A 16162-nucleotide genomic window follows, 5' to 3' on the forward strand; every position below is an offset into this window, starting at 1 on the left:
GACCGCTCTCCACTATAGGCATACTTTCACCTCTCACACTTCCACTCCCCTGTAAAAAGGCGGGATTCACATTTTTCTTATACAGGAAAACCTTAGGTTTGAATTTTTCCCCCTCTTAAAGGAGGGGAACGTCCAAACTACTACAACGACGAAGTCTTCGGAGCGGCTACCACTCCAAACCGGAGGCAGCCAAGGTTGCAAACACTGTCAGCAGGAAATCCGGTTTGCAGAGAAAAGAACTACAGCTCTCACGCTTGCTTATGTTCATCATGTAGGCTGCTAAACGGACACGGCGCCTTCTCATTGGAGGGGTGTGTCTCCCTACGCCCCCGCCCCAGCCAATCAACGTCTGATGTCTTTCCGAAAGATACGGTGGACTGAGACAGGCTAGTCGCACAGACGGAATACCTCGTAGGCACCTACCGGCACACTTGCTCTGGCCGAAGGGGCATTTCCTGTCACGCATTCAGGCAACTGGGTTTCCGCTCCTTTTCCAAGTAAGTAGCAGCACAAAGACTAAAACTAAAGAGAGAACTCATAAGGGGACAGCTTTTAACCCGAAGAGGAGAGAGGTAGGGAAGGACGGAGGGCTCTGCAAACTCCTACCGCGCGAATAAATTCGGGATTTTCCTTTGTTAAGCATTTTCCCAGGAAGAGCGGCGTGGCTCTGTCCCCTCTCGTGAGTCTTCTGATTGTATCATGCAGCAGGTAAATGAGAGGCAAGATGTTGCGCAGCGTTATTGAGTGATAACAAGCAATACATATGGAAATCTGTTCCCTTTTGCTTTAGAGTTAAGGACGCCTCCGCGCGATGCTGAAATTTTTTGGCTTTGCTCTGGTCGGTCGCTTCCTTGCAGTCTTCAGAACCTGACCCTCCCCCTCCCCTTCCCGTTAGGTTATGGAAGTCAAAAGGCTGTCGAAACAAATACGTGTTTTAACTTTTGTGAGATCCCTTAAAAAAAAAAAGCCAATCGCTCCCTCATCCAAAATTTAGAAGAAAAGATTTGATCTCCCGACTAATTATTGTATTCGGCGATGCTTCTACCACTTGCTAGGGCTATTCTGAGCTACAGATTAACAAGGTGCTCATAAAGGATGCGTCTGATACTATCCTGTGCGCATTTACTCATAAGGAAGCTTCACTTTGTTCACGGTAGCTGACTTCTAAGAATACATAAGAATTCAGTCAATCAGGAAATCAGTATGACTTACTTCTGAACAGACCTCCACTGAATCAGCTTACAAGGAATGTTTAATGCTGCATTCCTGCACAGTTTTACCTGAGAGTAACCTCACTGAACCCAACAGGTCCTGCTTCTGAGGGCAGTTGCATAGGAATGCGCTATCCTTGAACTTTCATGTGATAAACAAATGTTTTAGATAGAAAATGGAAGAGATCTATTTTCAAATCATATTCACATTTTCACAGGGCAGGTTTTATACTCATGTAACAGACCAATTACTGTACAAATTCCCTTCTGTTATGATGCATCGCTTAAATGTTACTAACACAAAGTGTGGGTTTTTTTGGCCACTGTGGTGTTTTTGTTTGTTTTTTTGCATCCAAGGTACAAATATTCAAATGCAAAAAATAATAAATTAAATATTACTTAATGCATAAGCCTGTGATGTGAAAATAATCTCGTTTTAGTTCCTGTCTTGCTGAAACACTCCTAGTTGATGCATGGGTTTTAGAAAGTGGATCTGCTTTGGGTATCTTGTGGAAACTCAGGTTACAGATAGCTTTTGCAGATAGAGTGGCTAGATAGCTTTTCCAAATGGATACAGATCAGAGGTCAAAAGGTGCGGGATACAGTTCCAGTCAGGCAAAATTCCAGAGGTTCTTGTTGGTTCCTGTTTCTTAAAGTGATCTGTTCAGAATTCTTTCCCCATTATAACTGGAAGATAATGTTCTTAATTGGTACAAACATGACCAACTTTTCTTCCTGGTGAAGGAATGGTATTAACTATTTAATGTGCATTCCTCCTAATCAGAGCAGCATCCTTTGTGTTTTATATGTTTTTAATGAATGGGCAAGCAGGCTTTGGAAGGAATAGAAAAAGAATGATCACAAGCAGTGAAGTACCGAGAATCACTTTTCAGACATGGTTAATCCTAATTTGGTGCAGTTATTAAATATTAATTCAGCAACCCTGCTATAATTTTATTATGCCTAATAGTAAGTTGCCCCTACCCCAACCAATCATGCATGTAGCATAACTCACCCACAGACAAGGTGGGAGTCTCTGCGTTTCTGGGAGATCCCCAGTTATACAGAAGAATCCATGACTTTGTAAATTGGCCAAAGGCAGGGAAGAGGGTCAAATGAGAACTGAGAGTTCTGGAGCAAGTAATATTAAAGGGGTGGGAAAGAGGGTAGTTTGCTCAGGCCCTTAAGGGTTTATAGAATCCTGTAGGAGATAGCATGGGGAGAATTCCCTGAATTTCTCTTCCCACACACATACCTGTTAGCCAGGACCATAGCTAGGGTGGGTGCAGATGGTGTGCTGCCCCCTTGCTAATTTGCCATGCACCCAACCCCCAGTCACCCCTCCCCAGTCCTACCACTACCTTTTTTTAGCAGAAGCTCCAGCAGCTGTACCTCTACCTAGTGCAGCTGTCTTTGAAATGCCCCAGACAAGGGTGCATGGAGTTCTGGGTGTTTGCTGGCCATGACTTAAAAGGCAGCTCCTCCTGTCTCTGGGGGACCATGAGCAGCTGAGCTGGCCTGGAGTGGCTGCTCCTGGCCACTGCTGAGACTCAGAAGGTGCCACTGCAGCAGCTCCTGAGGAAGCACCCAAGCAGCACCAGTGCTATGCAGACTGCCAATCCAACAGCAGGCCACGTGAGGTGGAATAGAAGCAGCCACAGGTGAGCTTATGTGCCTCGGCAACAGGAGGGCATGGAGGAAGAAGAAAGAAGGTCCTGTCACATGACACCTGCCTGGGTGTGTTGCACATTGGAACATGCCCCCTCCCTGATGATTTTCTGGCTATGGGGCTGCTGTTCTCCCAGCTTTGTTAGTATTAGGTCTGCTGGTAAAACAGGACCACTTAGTCAGAATGGGGTAACTTCTAGATACATAGTAAACAGCTCAGATATGCAAACATAGACACATAAAATAGAATTTTGGCAGAATCAGCCTAGAGGGCTGTTAATTATTTATTATTTATTTATTACTTTCCATTTATATCCCGCCCTTTCCGCAAGCGGACTCAGGGTGGCTTACAACATTATAAAAACAATCAGTCCAATAAAACATATAAAACCATAATTTACATATCAACTTTAAAACCATTCTATAGCGCTATTTCAGTCTAGTATAGGCGGTATTGACTTCCCGACTATGATCGCCAGCATTCTGTAGGATGTCCGGTGGCAGCCCTTTTTCAATTAGACCACAAAAGCCTGTTTAAACAATTCGGTCTTACAGGCCCTGCGGAACGCAGACAAATCCCGCAGGGCCCTTATAGCTTCTGGGAGGGTGTTCCAAAGTTCTGGTGCTGCCACCGAAAAAGCCCTGGATTTTGTTATACATAGCCTGGCTTCTTTTGGGCCAGGGGCAGACAACAGATTTTTTGTCCCTGATCGCAGTGCTCTCTGGGGGATATATGGGGAAAGGCGGTCCCGTAGATAGGCAGGTCCCTGACCATAGAGAGCTTTAAAGGTTAATACCAACACCTTGAAGCAAACTCGGAACACAACAGGCAACCAGTGCAGCTCTCTCAGCACTGGCTGAATGTGCTCCCGTCGCGGCAGCCCCATTAACAGCCGTGCCGCAGCGTTCTGCACTAGTTGTAGTCTCCGGGTTAGCGTCAAGGGTAGCCCCATGTAGAGAGCATTACAGTGATCTATTCTTGAGGTGACCGTAGCATGGATTACCGTCGCTAAGTCGTTGCGCTCCAGGTAAGGGGCCAGCTGCCGTGCTTGCTGAAGATGAAAGAAGGCAGATCTAACAGTGGCTGCCACCTGAGCCTCCATTGTAAGGGAGGACTCAAGAAGCAAACCTAAGCTCTTGACCTTAGGGACCAGTATCAGTGGTATCCCGTCAAGGGCCGGCAGCTGGATCTCTCTCCCCGGACCGCCCCGACCCAGGTAGAGAACCTCCATCTTCGTCGGATTCTGTTTCAGCCGACTCAGTCTGAGCCAAGAAGCCACGGCTTGTAACGCCAGGTCTAGATTTTCCAGGGTACAGTCAGACTGGCCACCCAACAATAGATAGAGCTGGGTGTCATCCGCATATTGATGGCAACCCAGTCCATACCTCCTGACAATCTGGGCAAGGGGGCACATATAGATATTAAATAGCATCGGGGATAGGACCTCTCCCTGCGGCACCCCACAATTAAGAGAGTGCCTCTGGGATGCTTCCTCCCCTATCACCACCCTTTGTCCCTGATCTTGGAGAAAGGAGGTCAGCCACTGTAAGTCAGATCCCTGAATCCCCACATCGGCAAGGCGGCTAGTCAGTAGCTGATGGTCAACCGTGTCAAAAGCGGCTGACAGATCTAATAACAGCACTGCAGAGCCGCCCTGGTCCAGATGTCACATAAGGTCATCTATGAGAGCGACCAGAACTGTCTCCGTTCCGTGACCTGGCCGGAAGCTGGACTGGAATGGATCCAGTGCGGAAGTGTCCTCCAGGAATCCCTGCAGCTGAATTCCTACCGCCCGCTCTATGACCTTACCCAGAAAGGGAAGGTTTGACACCGGCCGATAGTTCGCCAATATGGCCGGGCCTGCTGATGGTTTTTTTAAGAGGGGGTAGACCACTGCCTCTTTAAGAGGTGTGGGAAAGATCCCTTCGATCAGGGACCTGTTGATAATGTCCTGTAGTGGTTCACGCAGCCACGTTTGGCTAGCCTTTATAAGCCAAGACAGGCACGGATCTAACCTACAGGTTGTAGGGCGCACAGCTGCAAGGATCCTGTCGACTTACTCCAGACTGAGTGGACCGAAGGAGTCCAGAAGTGGACCAGAAGACGTGCTCGGTGCCCCAAGTTCATCTACTGTATTAATTATAGCGGGTAAGTTGTGTCGGAGCGACGAGACCTTATCTGCGAAAAAGCTCGCAAAAGCCTCACAGCCTATTTCCAATTCTCTGTTATTTTGTTTGCCCTGTGGCAATTCTGTTAATGACCGAATTATACTAAACAATTGTGCTGGGCGCGAGGTCGCAGATGCGATTCTGGACGCAAAGTGATCCTTCTTTGCAATCCGAATAGCCATCTCATAGGTCCTCATAAATGACCTATATGATGTTCTCGTAGCTTCGTCACGAGCGTGGCACCATTGTCTCTCTAGTCGTCTTAATCGTCGCTTCATTGATCACAGCTCCGGGGTATACCACGGAGCAGATCGTGATCGAGGATGAAGAGGATGTCAGGGAGCAATTTCGTCGATGGCCTCGGACAGCCGGTTATTCCAGGTCTCCATTAGCTCATCCAACGAGTCGCCGGTGGGCCAAGGATCCTGTATAGCCATTTGAAGCCGCAATGGGTCCATCTGACTACGCGGGCGAGCTAAAATCTGCTTACCGTCTAAACGGGACAGGGGTGGCATGTCCACACGGGCCTTCAGGGCCTGGTGGTCAGACCATGGCACTGCCTTGGCAGATATCTGACCCACTACTACTCCCGCCGCAAAGATCAGGTCTAGTGTGTGTCCAGCCTGATGCATGGGCGCTGTTACATATTGGGAAAGTCCTAGTGCTGCCATGGAAAGCACTAGGTCCGTCGCACGAGTGGAAGCTGCGTCCTCAGCATGGACATTGAAGTCACCCAGGACTATAAGTCGAGGGTGCTCCAGTGCCCAGCCTGCTACAGCCTCCATCAGGGACAGCAGGGCACTGGCCGGTGCGTTAGGCGGACGGTACACCAGCCAGATTGCCAAACTCTCCCCAACGTCCCACACCAGGCTCACACACTCCACGCCCTTGATCTCTGGCGGCGGAAGTATCCTGAAGGAGCAATCCTCCCGTATGAAAAAAGCCACCCCTCCCCCCCACCCGCTAGTCCGGGCCTGGTGAAGGACGGAGAACCCAGGCGGGGCCACTTGGGAGAGAGCAACTGTCTCCCCCTCCCGCACCCAGGTCTCCGTCACACAAGCCAGGTCCATGTCCTGCCTGATGAAAAATTCTTGCAGGACTGAGGTTTTATTATTTATGGACCTGGCATTGCACATCACCAGGGACGGAGGCGAATGTTTCCACTTGGCCCTCCCACTTGCCATCCTTGGGATGGGACACAGGCTAGAAGGGGAGCAAACCCTCTTGTGTCTCGAACTCCTTCCGTTTACACACTGCCTGCTCCCACCGCTGTACCTTCCCCTCCCCAGGAGCACTGGAATCCCCTGGCCTGACATCATTTACCAAAGATCTTCCGAAGTCTGGGTCTCTGTCTCGCATCAGCAACTACACAAACGTATTCTGTCCTTTTGCTCACTCTACCTAAAAATTTCTAACCACTACTAGTCGTCTCAACCAATTAAGAAAGAAAAAAAAATCAACAATAATAATTATAATTTTTTTTCTTTAATTTTATTTTAGTTCGCCTCCTCCCCCCACCCTCAATTCTAATTAATTGGTCAACTATCTTATCTCAATTTAGTGGATAAATAATCCCCTAGGTCTAAATAAAATCATTCAATCAAGTTTTAAATCAATTTAAGACCCCAAAATAACCATAAATAATAAGTGGGTGAGGTCACTAATTGCAGCGGGTAATTTGTTTGTTGGAAGGCTGGAAGTGATGGTATGCTGCGGTTCTTAAAGTACTAGATGGTTTTAACATTGAGTGTTCTCAAGTGCAGGAAGGCAGATTTTAAAGTGCTGGTGTGCTGCAGTTCTTAAAGTGCTAGATGGTTTTAGCATTAAATGTTCTCAGTCTCTTTGAAGTGCAGGAAGGCAGATTTTAAGTGCTGGTGCGCTGCTGTTCTTAAAGTGCTGGATAGTGTGCTACAGTTCTTAAGTGGTTTTTTAAAGTGTCAGTGTGGAAAAGAAGGTGCTAGTGTGCTGTAGATCTTCGGTTGCTGGCCAGTTGTTTTGCATAGGCTGGTCTCGATCTCTTTAAAGTGGCAGTACAGTACAGAGGTATCAAGGTGTAATGTGCAGAAGTAGTGCAGAGGTAGCAGGGGGAAGGTCACAGCTCATCCAGGTTATCTGTATAGGTCTCAACTCATTAGATTTTTCATCGTATATTTCTTTGATGTATATTTCTTTGATGTGGCTTTCCTGCCCGCTTCTCGGTCACCGCTGGGCTGGGTCAGCCCCTGTCCCTCTTCAGGGCCAGGCGTCCCAGCCTTCCGGTTCTTGTGCAGGTCTCCTCAGCGTTAAATCCACCAGCTTGTTGTTCCAAGCCTAATCCTTGCTCCTCTGCCCCTTCGTGCCTTCCTCGTTCTCTCTCTTACGGCTCGAGCCCCGAGCACAGCGTCAGTCCCGCTCGAGCTCCAGCCGCGGCAGCTCTCTGCATGGCTCCCTCCCTGCCTCCGCAACTCCCTGTCTCAGCTGCTCGACCGAGCCGCTCGCCTCAGTCCGCGGCTACAGCGGTCGCAGCCTCCGGCCTCCAGCAACCTCCCCCTCAATCACAAAGCAGTGTCCCTCGCCGCACGCTCCACCCGGCCGGCTTCCAATACCCTCTCCAGCCGACTCCGCGTACTTCGCCGCCCACCAACGGCCTCCACTCCACACAGGCCACACTTCCCGGCTCTCCGCCCCAATCGCCCGGCCAACCATTCAGTGTAGACCGCGGTTGCGGCGGCCCCAGCCTCCGGCTCTCCAGCTCTCAGGCACCTCCAACGCACCTCACTCAGCGCCCTTGTCACCAATACTGGTCCAGACTCGTCCAGACCCGCCTCTCAGTGAGTTCAGCAGATTATACGTTTGGGCAGTTCCAGTGTTTTGCGGTGGTTTTATTCTTTCTGTTGTTTCTCCTCGGAGCCTCAGTGCTCAGGCTCCTCACCGTGCCGCCATAAGCAAAATGGAAGCAAGCAAACTCCTGTCCTAAGTCCCGCCCCCAATGCTTCCATGTGCTGTTCACACATTACAGTGAATGGATGTACATCCTTCATGTGTGGGTGTGCAACTATTTGCAATAATGGGCCAATGTGAGTTCGCTTTACAAATGAAACCGGGGAGCAGGATCCAGATGAATATGCAGTTTCGATTACATGTTCAACTGTACATACATTAAATGTAACATAAGAATTATTCAATGCATGTATGAAGAAAATTCAAGTGTACACTGTACATGGATTGTATATGCACTCACTGTAATTTGTGAACAGGGCTAATTCTGGCATGGAAGTTAAGCACCTCCCCCAAGAATTCAAGAATGGCTACCAATCTTCATCTTCATGAAAAACGCCCCTCCAGGAGGGATCTATTTATGATGTCCCGTAGAGGACATCTGAGCTCCCTCGGGCAAGATTTAATTAGCCAGGAGGGGCACGGGTCCAAATCACAAGTTGTTGGGCGTGCAGAGGAGAGGTTCCGTCAACTTCCTCCAGGCTGAGTGGGTCGAAATGATCCAAGACTAAACCAGAAGACAGGCACGGAGCCTCCAGTTCATGTACTGTATCCAATGTGATGGGCAGGTCCTGGCGGAGCGACGTGATTTTGTCTGCAAAAAATTTCCACAAAAGCCTCACAGCCTATTTCTAATTCTCTAACATTTGGCCTGCCCTGGGGCAGTGTGGTTAAATATCCAATTATTTTAAACAAATGTGCCGGGCGTGAATTTGCAGACGCAATCCTGGCTGCGAAGTAATCTTTCTTCGCAGCCTTGACTGCCATCTCATAAGACCTCATAAACGATCTATAGGATGTTCTCACCGCTTCGTCACGAGTGCGCCGCCACTGCCTCTCTAGTCGTCTAAGTCCTTGTTTCAGCCAGCGTAACTCCAAGGTGTACCATGGGGCCAGCCTCAAACGAGGGCGTAGAGGACGTCGAGGTGTGATCTCGTTGATTGCCCCGGACAGCCAGGCATCAACCAGGGCATCAAGGAAATCGCCAGGGGGCCAGGGATCCCGAAGAGCCATTTGGAACCGTTCCGGGTCCATCAGACTCCGTGGGCAAGCCAAAATAGGCTCTCTGCCCTTACAGGGTTGGGGTGGCATCTCCATACGGGCCTTGAGGTCTAGGTGATCCGACCATGGCACCGCCTCCATTGCGATATCGCTCACCCGAATCCCGGACGCAAAGATCAGGTCTAATGTGTGACCCGCCTGATGCATAGGAGTTGTAACAAATTGAGAGAGTCCCAGTGTCGCTATGGAAGACATTAGATCCATTGCCCGATTGGAGGCCGCGTCATTGGCATGGACATTGAAGTCACCCAGGACCATAAGCCCCGGATACTCCAATGCCCAGCCCGACACCACCTCCATCAGGGATGGTAAGGCGCTGGCTAGTGCGTTAGGCGGACAGTACACCAGCCAGATCACCAACCCCTCTCCGACATCCCACGCCAGGCCAGCACATTCAATACCATCGATCGTTGGGGCCGGGAGAGCCCGGAAGGAGTAACCCTCCCGTATGAAAAGCGCCCCCTCCCCCCGCCCGCTAATCTGCAATTGGTGGAAGACCAAGTATCCCGGGGGGGTCATCTGGGAGAGAGCCACCGTCTCCCCCTCTTGCACCCAGGTCTCGGTCACGCAAGCCAGGTCTACGTCCTGCTGGAGCAGGAAGTCCCTAAGGGTCTCGGTCTTATTATTTACAGACCTGGCGTTGCATAACACCAATGACGGACATGGGCAATTCTCCTTGGTCCCACTACCTGTCACCATTGGGATGGGAAGTAGACTGGAAGGGGGCTGAGCACTGTTTTGTCTCGGCCTCCTTCCCTTACACCTCCGTCCATTCCCACCGTCGTACCTTCCCCTCCCCAGGAGCATTGGAATCCCCTGGCTGGGCATCCACGGTGATCCCCGGGCCGAAAGAGGTAAAACTACAGAGTACCCGCGCTCTGACCTTCTCTGCTGTGGCTCCACTCCTATGGAACCAGCTTCCGGAAGAAATGCAGGCCCTGCGGGACTTTGAACAGTTCCGCAGGGCCTGCAAGACCATCCTTTTTCGAATGGCCTTCACCGACTAAAGAGAGAGACTGCTAAGTAAACTCACCATCTGTATAATAGCACCAGCATATTAATTTTATTGTTTTAGAATTTTAATAGAATTTTAATTAACTGTTAAATTAGTTTTGTTTAAATATACTGTACAATGTATGTATTGATTTGTGCTGTTAGCCACCCTGACCCTGCCTCGGCGGGGAGGGCGGGATATAAATAAAATGATGATGATGATATATCATCACTACAACACTATTGTGCTGGAAAGGGTTTCCACATCACCCCACCCTTGTATCTTCAGTCTGACTTTTCAGAGAACACAGGAACATTATTGTTAATAATAGTCACAGTCAGATATTTGACTGATTGTGTTCTGCAATTTGAGATCTAGCTAAATTCTTTGGGATTGCAGATGTATCTTCACAGGATTCTTGCTGTTCCATGGAACACTGTCTTCTGGAGCTGAGCTGGTGTTATTTCCACAGTGTCCAGAATGTTCAGGTGCTTCTTGCTCTCATGAATTTCTGGCTGATGGTAAGCCATGCTTCTTGCAAAGGTTCCTTTGCAGCACAGCTGCAACTTTATTGTGATGTTCTTTATAGTCAGTTTGAGCAGTTTTACTGCAGGCGCTGACCATGTGGCCAACTGTTTCATCCGTTATCTTGCAAAGTTGACATTTGCTGTCATCACTAGTCTTCTGAATCCTGGGTTTCATACTATTCATTTTGGGTGCCTGCTCTTGTACAGCTAGAATGAGACCTTCTGTTTCTTTCTTTAAGTGCCCATTTTGGAGCCACTTCCAGGTGTTTTCATTAACAATTTTGTTTTCTGTATCTTTCAAACAATGCCAATACAAGTGCTTTTGTTTCCAGTTGTCAAAGTGAGTTTTGATTGCAATCTTGTAATCGTCTTTTATTTCTGTAATCTTAAATAAGTCTGCCTTGTACATTTTATTATAGTATGGTTATTATTAGAGCTACTACTAATACTATGATAATGATATACAACAAGTATGAAGTGAAAGTTTCTCATAACCTTTGATTCCTGTACAACAAAAAGCAAATCCTGGCATGAATAGAACAGATAATTGGGACTGGATGAATTGCAGAGGTTGCTGTGCTGGTACATGTTTTATATGATTATTTTAGCTGCTAGGAAATTCTGTTTTGTGGATTGCAACAGACTCTTTGGGTGTGGTCTGGGTGTGTGTGCCTGCCAAGGAATGTAGGGTCTTAGAAAAAGGTTGTGGATATTAACAAAAGAAGTAATCATTTAGGGTAGTAATGTAGCAGGTTTTAAAGTCTTAAATGTACGAAAGACATAATTATTTCTTAAAGCTGTATTGCACAGTTTTTTTTCATTTTGGTAACTGAAGTAATATGTTAAGTAATATGATTTACAGACCATTGAATGCATGTAGAAATAGCACAGCTGCCCTAGATCAGTTTCCTAAATGTCACAGTGTTGTGGCACACTAAAGGTTGATGGATTGGTTGCAGCTTAAGCTTTCACAAGCTAGACCCCAGTTTTTTAGACATCATAATATTTTTTTTTTCACTTTTGAAGTGCCACTCTTTGTTATTTTGGCTACAACAGAACTACATGGGTACCCCTGCCTCTGCTGGAGATTCCAACTTTAAGATATTTATCTGTTTATTAAATTACCATTTAATGACAAATTGGTTTAATAGGTATGCATGAATTGAGGGTATTTTTGGTCATTTTTATGCAGAATCGTTTTAATTGGGACTTCTTTGCATGTAATGGTGCTCTCTTTATTTAAACAGTAGTGTTGTACCAAGAGATCAGAATTCTGTCTGGTTTTCCAGCTTCACACAGTAAAAGTCACTGTTCCAAAGAAATCTATCAAACTACGGACTTCCTATCCACTCACAGCTGTCAGAAGCCTTGGTTGTATGGCTTGCCTCATTCACTTTAATAGAGGAGAAAGCATTGCACAGGGGTGTGCAATCAGCTGTTTCCACTGCACGCTCTCTCTCTCTCTCTGTGTGTCTCTCTGTATGTGTATATATATATATATATATATATATATATATACCATCTGTATTTTTTTATATATATTTGGGTATCTGGAGTGGAATTCAGGATTCTCAGAATAGCAGTTATCTGAGTCCTGAGTATTTGTGGGAATATTCAAGAATATCTGGGGCTGGCATTTAGAGACTCTCAGGCCTGTTTTCTTTCATGTTATGTTTCATGTTATGTTTGATGCCATCACATCAAAATGTTATGTTTCATGTTATGTTGCTCTCCCAGGTAGTGGGAGCAGATGTTAGGGAGAGCACTAGAACTAGACAGGAGGAATGTAATACTATTAACCATAGTATCCTATGAACTGCCTCTCAGTGCTGGGACTAAGGGGACCCCCGTTATGATGGTCTGAGACCTATCTGAAGCGGGGGGGGGGGGAGAGGGTTGGTTGCAGAAGGTAGTGTTAGGGGATTCCTGCTCCATGTGGTGCTCCACACGGTTTGATCTCCCCCCAATGCTATTTAATATTTATACAAAGCCACTGGGAGAGGTCATCAGGAGGTATGGGCTGCAATGTCACTAAGATGCATGTGATACCCAGATCTGCCTTTCTTTTCCACCTAATTCCAAGGAAGATGTTGATGTTTTGATCAACAGTAATGGGCTGGCTGAAGATAAACAAGCTGAAATGGAATCTTGACAAGACAGAGGTTCTGTGGGTTAGTAGAAAGGCAGATCAATTATTTGAGATCTCTCCTGTATTGGATGGGGTTGTCATTACCTTGAGCGCTTTCACCTAGTTTTGGTTGTTGCATCAGTTGAATTTGCTTCTAATTCAGTCAGATCTAGCCACAATGATCCATGTCTTTGTCACATCTAGAATGGACTATGCAATGTGCTGTTCTTGGAGCTACCCTTGGAGAATGTTCAGAAGTTGCAACTAGAGCAGAATGCTGTGGCTAGACTGCTAGTTGGAGACAAACTGTCAGGAGCATGTTACCTCAATACTATAGCAAATTACACCAGCTTCAGTGACTGTGATCTGCTACCAAGATGCTTTAAAGTTCCTTTAAAGACCTACATGACTTTATATAATATCAGAAAGGTTTGTGCTTGGGGAAGGGGGAGAACATTCCTAGTTGGATTCTCTGGTTTGACATTGGTTGTGTTTGGCTTGTTGGTTCTATTTGCCTTTTGAGTCTTCTGGCCAGTGATTGCTCTTGTACATTTGGCTAGTGGCTTGTTTACCCTGGAGAATGCAATGCACTCTTTTCCTACATAGGAAACAATGGAGAGAAGTAGGATAACTAGGAGCAATTTGTTCATGGGTCTGTAGAACTGGGCCTTTTTATTTGCTTGAATCTTGTGGGGGAAGATCTATAATGCACAGGCAGGACTAGGTTCCTTGCAATTTTGGTGTAATTTGCTTGAAATACACCCATTCTAGTTCTCCCCATGGGGAATAACAGGCCTGAAAAAATGTAGAATTTGGGGAAGGGGGGGACCAGAACCAGAATTTCCGAAAGGGGGAGGATACTCCAAAATACTTGTATCAAACCCATTCATGAAATCTGAATCTGAAACATCTCCCTAGGTGTGCTTGAGCACTGCACAAAGCTGCTTTCTCCATTAATGCATGTTGGCTAGGTCTTACAGGTGGGTTTGCTGCCTTTGTTTGTTGGATTTGTCCAAATTGCTCAACTGGTATGACATGCTGGGTCTGTCTTCTTCCTAAGAGGGCAGGGAAAACCAAAAAGCTGAACCAGCACTTCTCAGGCATCTTCTGCATATAGGGTCAGTACCAGGGTTGACTGCTCTGGCTTGGGAAATTCCTTTGAGAACTGAGGAGAACAGAATTTGGGGAGGGGAGAGAGGTCAGTAGGATGTGATGCTATATAGTCCACCCTTTGAAGCTGCCATTTCCTCCAGGGAACTGAACCATGTAGTCTGGAGATCAGTTTTAATTCCACCACCCAGCTGGAGGTTGGGAGCCATAGACTTCACTGGGTAGGCACCTTTCAGGTTCTAAACAGTCAGAGCCAGTTGTTTCACACATGAGAGGCTACAACATGTAGTAGTTTTGCAGTGAACAAGACTTCTTGTTCACTGCAAAAACAGCCCCTTAAAAACTTAACCTGATTGTTGTGACAGCTCTTTTGCCCCCCACACCAGTTGTTTCTTGTTCTGTTGCTCCATTGTTGACACCTGTGTGTATAAATACAGGGCTTTTTTTTGTAGCAGAACTCCTTTGCATATTAGACCACATACCCCTGATGTAGCCAATCACCCAAGAGCTTACAGTAGGCCCTGTAAGAAGACCACTGTAAGCTCTTGGAGGATTGGCTACATCAGGGGTACGTGGCCTAATATGCAAAGGAATTCCTGCTACAAAAAAACCCTATATAAATGAGTACCTCAGAACCTTGTTATGCTTTTGAGGTGGGAGCTGAATAAAATGTAAGTCATTCTACACAGTTATGCTTTTTGTGTCAGTGTTTATGATTAGACTTTTATTTACCCCATCTGAAAAATGATAGTGGGGGTCCCCCTCCAACCTACTGTCTGTCTTGCAATATTCTCTATGATCTGCAAGCTAACACAGGTGTACAGATATTGAAATTCTGAAGGATGTGAGGTCAGATCCATTACAAATGCAAAGAACAATAAAATCCATTCAGTAATAAATGCCCTTTAAAAGCTGAGGCTGAGCAACTTCCAGATTTCTGTCTATAATGGAAGAAGCTTTGGTTGGCTTAAGCAAAACCTTTACTGCACATTTCTTATTTGCCAGCTTCTTCCTCTCTTGTGCACATACTGCCTGTTGAAGTCTCTTCTCAGTACACAGTCCCCATATCTTTCTGCTGTTCTCCCTCAGCCCAATTTTCCACCAATACCAGGATGCTGCAGGGACAGGGAGATGGATACTAAAGCCATCATTCTGGCATATATTTGACACTTTGGCAATTTTCACCATTTAAGTTTGTAAAAGAAAAGGATTATGAAAGTTGGGACACACCAAGCACTGGGCACTCTGAACCCTCATGCCATTCCTGAGACATAAGGAATTTCCAATACATAGATTACATATCTATGATTTGACTAAATGTTGAGAGATCACTTGTTAAAAAGCTGCATGCTTATGAAACAGAGATTGTAACTTTGAGATTCTGAAACTTTGTTCTGTAATTCTGTAGGATAGAAGTTGGGGATGGGGTTAGTGCCTTCACCACAGGCCGGCATCTTGAAATTCTTATGGGCTTGCTTGATACTGCTGGTCCATATAAGCTGGTATTGGCCAATGTAACTGCCAGTGGGTCTCAAAGGTTACAGTTTAAGTAGGGTTTCCCCTAATAAGTGATATCAGTTTGAAAACTGGAGATGGCAGGGATTGAACCTAGGGCCTTCTTCTCTGCAGACAGCATGATCTACCACTGAGCCATAGTCTCTCATGTGTTGTACTGCTTTCTGTAGCCCTAACTTTCTCAGTTTTTATTTCCATTTAGAAAGCCAGTGGAAGCTGTTTCTAAGATCCCTATTTTCTGCTATGGTGTGCTTCAGCTGTTGTAATACCACCCAGAATACCAGTTTCCAGAATTCAGGTTAGAGAAACATGAGCAGGGCTTTTTTTGTAGCAGAAACTCCTTTGCATATTAGGTCACACACCCCCTCATGTAACCAATCCTCCTGGAGCTTACAGTAGGCCCTGTACTAAGAGCCCTTTAAGCTCTTGAAGGATTGGCTGCATCAGGGATGTGTGGCCTAATATGCAAAGGAGTTCCTGCTAAAAAAAGCCCTGAACATGAGGTATCCTAGCCCTGTGTTTGTAAAATATTAGTATAGCAAATCCTTTGTACCCACTTCTCTGCACTGTAACTGTCATATTGTTTTCAAATTCTGTAGATTTATCTGTATAATTTTTGCTTATCTTTGCTTGTCTTTCCTCTGCAAGTCATTATCAAAATAATGTATAATGATGGAAAAGAACATAAACACACCGTGTGAACCAGTTGAAATATTACATAAATATCTGTATCTGCAAGAAAAGCAACCTAATTAAAAACTTGATTGAAGTCATGTGAAGAACATGCACTTATTATAAAATT

General features: G+C 46.2%; 1 protein-coding gene across 4 annotated transcripts in view; it reads left to right on the forward strand.

Annotated features, from left to right (window-relative positions):
• The first annotated feature begins 375 nt into the window (after nucleotides 1–375).
• Nucleotides 376–16162, forward strand: part of LOC132568411 (cystathionine beta-synthase-like protein) — a 74351-nt gene continuing 58564 nt past the window's right edge. Inside the window, exon 1 of one of the 4 annotated variants that reach the window (XM_060234201.1) lies at nucleotides 376–497. Coding sequence is in view for 2 of the 4 variants with exons in the window: in XM_060234200.1 (XP_060090183.1) it covers nucleotides 700–708 (9 nt within the window). In the remaining 2 variants the exon portion in view is untranslated. Of the gene's footprint in view, nucleotides 709–16162 lie in introns of all 4 variants that reach the window. The other 3 variants (XM_060234203.1, XM_060234200.1, XM_060234202.1) reach the window with 3 other exon arrangements.

This window comes from Heteronotia binoei, chromosome 3 (genome assembly GCF_032191835.1).
Source record: "Heteronotia binoei isolate CCM8104 ecotype False Entrance Well chromosome 3, APGP_CSIRO_Hbin_v1, whole genome shotgun sequence".
In the NCBI taxonomy this organism is placed as follows: Eukaryota; Metazoa; Chordata; class Lepidosauria; order Squamata; family Gekkonidae; genus Heteronotia; species Heteronotia binoei.